This window comes from Anneissia japonica, unplaced genomic scaffold (assembly GCF_011630105.1).
Source record: "Anneissia japonica isolate Jap-2015-1 unplaced genomic scaffold, ASM1163010v1 scaffold287834_len5846547_cov211, whole genome shotgun sequence".
Taxonomy (NCBI): domain Eukaryota; kingdom Metazoa; phylum Echinodermata; class Crinoidea; order Comatulida; family Comatulidae; genus Anneissia; species Anneissia japonica.
Genome location: NW_022704992.1, coordinates 4,980,670 through 4,986,717, shown reverse-complemented (window position 1 = coordinate 4,986,717; position 6,048 = coordinate 4,980,670). Strand labels below are relative to the sequence as shown.

The 6,048-nt window shown below is 36.4% G+C and overlaps 1 protein-coding gene across 1 annotated transcript in view; it reads right to left on the bottom strand.

The window, feature by feature from the left end:
• LOC117104910 (spondin-1-like) overlaps nt 1-4,734 on the bottom strand; it is a 42,072-nt gene extending 37,338 nt beyond the window's left edge. The window contains exon 1 of the mRNA XM_033245825.1: nt 4,427-4,734. Within this exon, the coding sequence (XP_033101716.1) occupies nt 4,427-4,628 (202 nt within the window). The 5' untranslated portion in view covers nt 4,629-4,734. The remainder of the gene's footprint in view (nt 1-4,426) is intronic.
• Between the last annotated feature and the right edge of the window lie 1,314 nt (nt 4,735-6,048).

The following is a 6,048-nucleotide window of genomic DNA, read 5'->3' as shown; positions in this document are numbered from 1 at the left end:
ATACTTTCCCCCACCCCAAATCACGATCAAATAGTTAAAAACCACCTAAAGTCACCTTATTTGGCAAATTAGTGCCCCTCAACTGATCATCGAGCATCCCCATCAGCCTCCCCCCACCCCCATTTCAAGACTTCATATGCCACTGCTACCATCAATAACTGTTTTCAACACTCAATCATCCACTCTGGCAGAATGCACTATATGTACTGTATGTATGTAGAAGCGGTTGGCGCATCGATTGTGGCTTGGACTCCCAACCTTGAGGTCACGCTTGTGTTCTTGAGCAAGGCACTTTATCTACGTTTGGCTCTCTCTACCAAGGAGTATTGTAATGTAAGATAAATTTATTAACAAGCAAGTAAAATTTCTTTTTGCAGTTGTCAATCAGAATTGCTGAAAAAAATATAGTATTATCTTCAAATTACCCATCACACACACATTTGCATTTTGTTTCAATATCTGTGTAACAGCTGAGACACAGTTTAAATTCAAACGTTACTTCAATCATAACTGCGTGTACAGTAAAGTTATAATGATGAAAGTTCAGCCAAAATATGTACCATATACCTTCCATCCCACTTTCATCAAAATGGCCTCAGGCAATGTAATAAAAGAAGGTGTGCTGCTCTCGAAGAAATGAAAACCTAATCCATGACTGAAGTGGGAATCTTGGATGACCATAATAAAACACCTGAACAATTTGTATTCCGATGGCGTTTTGCTTTTTGCTCATTAAAAGCAAGCTCTGGCTGCAAATTTCTCTTAATTTTTACATTAAGGAAATTTATGGTACAAGTGCTGATTCCCAGGTGACTCCTGAGACTTGCAGAAGAATCATCAGCCCAACCTTCCTGTTTGATACGCACGTTTATAGCGTTTAATGCAGCGCACTCAATAACAACATTAGTACTGCAACAAAGTAATATGTTACTGATAAGTCAAAAGTAGGGGAAATTTTTGTATTTTATTTTTATTATAAAACTGTTATTTTAATATAATATTTATCTCAGCAAAATATTAGTCAGCCGGCCGCCTGAACTGCCAGACCGCCTCCGCAGCCCATGCCTGGTGTTGAATATGCAGACCCCTGACAATGACAGTTTAGATACTGATGCAATGCATTTTTCTTTCGCTGGCTATCCAAATCTTTCATTTTTAAGCATTGTTATCACCTTTGCCAAGGAGGTTATATGTATTAATTCACCACTGTCCATCTATTAAACAAGATTATGCACAAACTAAGGAATGGATCATCATCTTAGCAGAATGGTCAATCAAACAAAGAAATTATTAGCTTTTGGTAGAAAAGGTCACAGAAATTCATTGTTTTACCCTTTAAGCGTAAATAGAATAATGGCATCACCCATTGTATATTGTTCAGTAATCAGGCACAGGGCGGAAAATAATGGAATCGCTCATCATACCCATCCTGTGTATTGTTTGGTATTCAGGAACAAGGGCAGAGGTATCAGGGCCGTATGTGAATCACTAGCATAATAATTTTCATTCTTAATTTGCAACCAAATATGGCTTGTCAGGGCTCGATTTAGTACTAGCCCGGCGTACAATGTCTAGTAAAAACCGCTCCGGGCTAGCCTATTTACTTCCCATGTTGCCCGGTTGTCTAGTGGAGAATTATCAAGAAAAACATTTTATTAAAAAAAAAAGGAAAAAAAGCGGAACTTTCGAGACAATCCCTGCACAGGAGGTACCGCAGCCCAGAGAGTACACTCTAGCTAGCTTTAAGCTCTCCACATGCGCGAGTGTTTAATTATTAAGATGATCCCCAAGTCATTCACCAATCACTACAGGATGGCACATGTTATCTTTCTCTCAATAGAAAATCGTTTGATCGTTCAATCTGGTTAATTTAGGTAGTTTAATGTAATTTGATTTAATGTACTACCTTATATTCATATTATTTTCTCATAATGATACTTTTAAATGTTCAACTTTTAATAATAAGTACTTCAATGTGCTATAGGTAGGCTAGCCTAGGCCCTATGTTTTGTCTAGGCCTAGGTAGCCTAGCCTAGGTAGCAAGCAAGATTTTTTGCCATTGGGGGTGAGTAACTTGAGATCTAAAGATTTAACAGATGCATTGGTTTGATTGATTTCTGGGCCCTTTGTTAATTAAATATTAGAAAACCAAAGTTATAACCAGGGAGATGTAAAACATGCTCATAGCACAGAGACCATGTATTATGCGCTATATAAGTCTCCAACCATTACCATACCATCTGTCCCTGTTGTTATAACCAGAGTCGATTTTGCATCATGGGTGATTTTTTTATTTATTTATTCAACAATATTTTGAGAGGGTAGCTCGAACAGCAATGCTACAGAAATTATGAAATTGCAAATCAACCTTCAAATTTAATTGTCGCTAATAAATATTTTGAAACCAAATTTTTTCCTGTCTGTGGGCTAGTAAAATATTCTGTGGGCTAGTAAAATCTCTAGTAAACTAGCCCAGTGGGCTAGTTACCAAAAAAAGTTAGGGCAAGCCCTGCTTGTGAGCAGCTTAAATGTTGGATCTCCTGGGGGGACTTCACATCAAAAAAGGGCACAACAAAACACCTGAACAATTTGTATTCCGATGGCGTTTTGCTTTTTGCTCATTAAAAGCAAGCTCTGGCTGCAAATTTCTCTTAATTTTTACATTAAGGAAATTTATGGTACAAGTGCTGATTCCCAGGTGACTCCTGAGACTTGCAGAAGAATCATCAGCCCAACCTTCCTGTTTGATACGCACGTTTATAGCGTTTAATGCAGCGCACTCAATAACAACATTAGTACTGCAACAAAGTAATATGTTACTGATAAGTCAAAAGTAGGGGAAATTTTTGTATTTTATTTTTATTATAAAAACTGTTATTTTAATATAATATTTATCTCAGCAAAATATTAGTCAGCCGGCCGCCTGAACTGCCAGACCGCCTCCGCAGCCCATGCCTGGTGTTGAATATGCAGACCCCTGACAATGACAGTTTAGATACTGATGCAATGCATTTTTCTTTCGCTGGCTATCCAAATCTTTCATTTTTAAGCATTGTTATCACCTTTGCCAAGGAGGTTATATGTATTCACCACTGTCCATCTATTAAACAAGATTATGCACAACCTAAGGAATGGATCATCATCTTAGCAGAATGGTCAATCAAACAAAGAGATTATTAGCTTTTGGTAGAAAAGGTCACAGAAATTCATTGTTTTACCCTTTTAAGCGTAAATAGAATAATGGCATCACCCATTGTATATTGTTCAGTAATCAGGCACAGGGCGGAAAATAATGGAATCGCTCATCATACCCATCCTGTGTATTGTTTGGTATTCAGGAACAAGGGCAGAGGTATCAGGGCCGTATGTGAATCACTAGCATAATAATTTTCATTCTTAATTTGCAACCAAATATGGCTTGTGAGCAGCTTAAATGTTGGATCTCCTGGGGGGACTTCACATCAAAAAAGGGCCCAACACAGTGCCGGATCCTGGAGGGTTCAGACAAACCCCCTTTGTAAAGAAAAGTAACAAAATACTACTGGGTCCTGGCTTACAAAAAGCGTGCTAACCTACCTAGTCCTAGTTTGGCAGATCAGACAAACTAGGCTTAGCCCAACTAGATTATACACACTGTTTTTGGTTCAACGTCGTAATAATTTTATGTAGAAAGTGCGTTCTTCAGGCCTATCGGTTCATCGATCCATGGAAGAAAGACTATATTTAACTACTTAATATTGTTGGAATATATTAATATATTTCCTATTTCTTTTATTTTTTTCTCTCTATATAGGCCTAATGAATGAAATAAAATTACCTGACCTTTTTCAAGAGGGAGAAAACCCTTGAGTTGAGAAGAACTTAAAGATCATTAAAGACTCCCCAGAAGTCGGGAAAAACTGATTTCCGGCCAACTATGGAATCAAAATTTTCCCGGGGGTGGACCCCCCCACCACCCATTCTATTTTAGGGTTTTTTGGAAACATTTTGAACCCCTCTTATTCAAACCCTGGATCAGCCCCTGCAATAAATCTTGCACTCAGGTCTAGTAGTATCACCTAGGTACGCTGCTAAGGGCAAATAGAAAAATTTATTAGATTATCACTCCTGTCTGAGTCAAAAATTCGGGAAATATTGATGTGGGAATAAAAAAAAAAAATTTAAGTTATAAATAATAAGACCGCCCTCCCTCATCAATTTTTTTTTTTTTTTTAAAGAGTGAATCTAATATTTTTTTCTATTTGCCCTAACTGCTCGTGTTGGATCTACGAACACAGCCACTGACTTTATTTACGATATAATTTATATCCCTATATTGTGGCTAAAGAACTGCCAAAACCAACATAATAAGAACATCTGTGGCCAGAGCTGACCTTAAGTGTTAATTTTAAGAAGCAATTCTCTGAAAGTGAAAGTAAGTTCTTACCTCTGTATATTTTACCGCGTTCGTACGTGGAAGGATGACCATGGATTCTCAATCGAAACCCGTTATCTCCATCTAATTTATCAACTTCAAAATCTGTTGGCTGTCGATCACAGCCAATTGTGATTGCATTCAATTGAACGGCTTGTGCTTCGTATCTGTATATGTACATACAAATCATCAAAATAAGGAGTTTGGTAGCCATTTCTGTTCACAGCCTCAACCTTTGGAAGCTGAGTACTGTACAAATTACACCGCTCAAAACACACCACCAACGCTTACTACGTCAATGACCTCAGCTATTAAGTGACGATTCACTCTCTGTATACAAACTTTTTTTTGGGTTGTTCCAAACAGACTCGAAGAAGGGGGTGTTATAATTCGCAAATGTAATTTTACATTTATCAATTTCTATTACTATTATCAAGCAGATTATACTATACTATGTATAAAAAGGCACACAAGCGATTATTACAATTTTTTATGCTATACAACAGAAATGCAAATTTAATTTATTCTGGAATAATGGAAGAATCCTGTGCGATTAATTGTAAAGTTTAGATGGCGCTATTGACGGCACAGCAAACGAATAATGAGTCCATTAAAGTACAGCCACCTTGCCTCCTTGCAATTTCTTAGATTATTACAAATAAAACACAGTGTATATTTTTACTTCACTCAAAACATATATTCTAGGGCTTATGATATATATTGTTTTCTGTTTATTACTTCGATAATATTTTACTTTAATTTTAGATGAATAAAAAATACTTTGACTTTCCATCTTAGCCAAATTTTATTTGTACAATTAGGGGGCCTATGTTGTACATGATTCAAAACATTGTCATTTTAATTCTCTCACTGTCCTGTAAGTGTATATGCCAACATATTCAGCTTAATACATAATGGATGAATGTATAAATTCGTATTGAATTTCCAAAGAGAGATGTTTTATCTACTTACAAAAGCTGAACAGTAAATTAAAGACACGTCACACAGCACTTTATCAGACTAACAAATTGTATTGATATACTAGCTTTCGACCACACAGTGGTCTTCATACGGTGAACAAACAAAAACAAAAACAAAGCAAAGCAAGCAAGTTGGAAAACAAATCCATCTAATCGCCGAAAGACAGAATGATACGTAGAAAATACAATAATATATTTCCAGTAAAAGTGTCTGTGTTGCTTGCTGCCTGTCAGCGAAACAAGACACTTCAATTCACGACACGTATATTCACAACACTTAACATTGTCTGTCAGGTATTAGAAAATAGTATATGCAAAATCAGCTTGTTTTAAATGATAACAAGACGGAGCTAATTTATTTTCCGTTCAAATGTCAGCGTCTGGAGCTTTCACTTCGAAGTGATTGTAATTTACCAGGAAAGCGCATAGAGAATCTAGTGTTCGCTATAATACAGTACAGTACAAGCATAATAATATTATTTTACTTGAAAACCCTTCTACTATAACAAATGGATTAACTACTCAAAATAGCTTGTAGGCCTACTAAAGACAAGAAATGTTGTAACAATAATAGGGCTAAGAAATTACAAAATATTATTTTTCAATTATGTTAGGAGCACTGCCATGGCCCAAGCGTGAATGGAAATGCATATT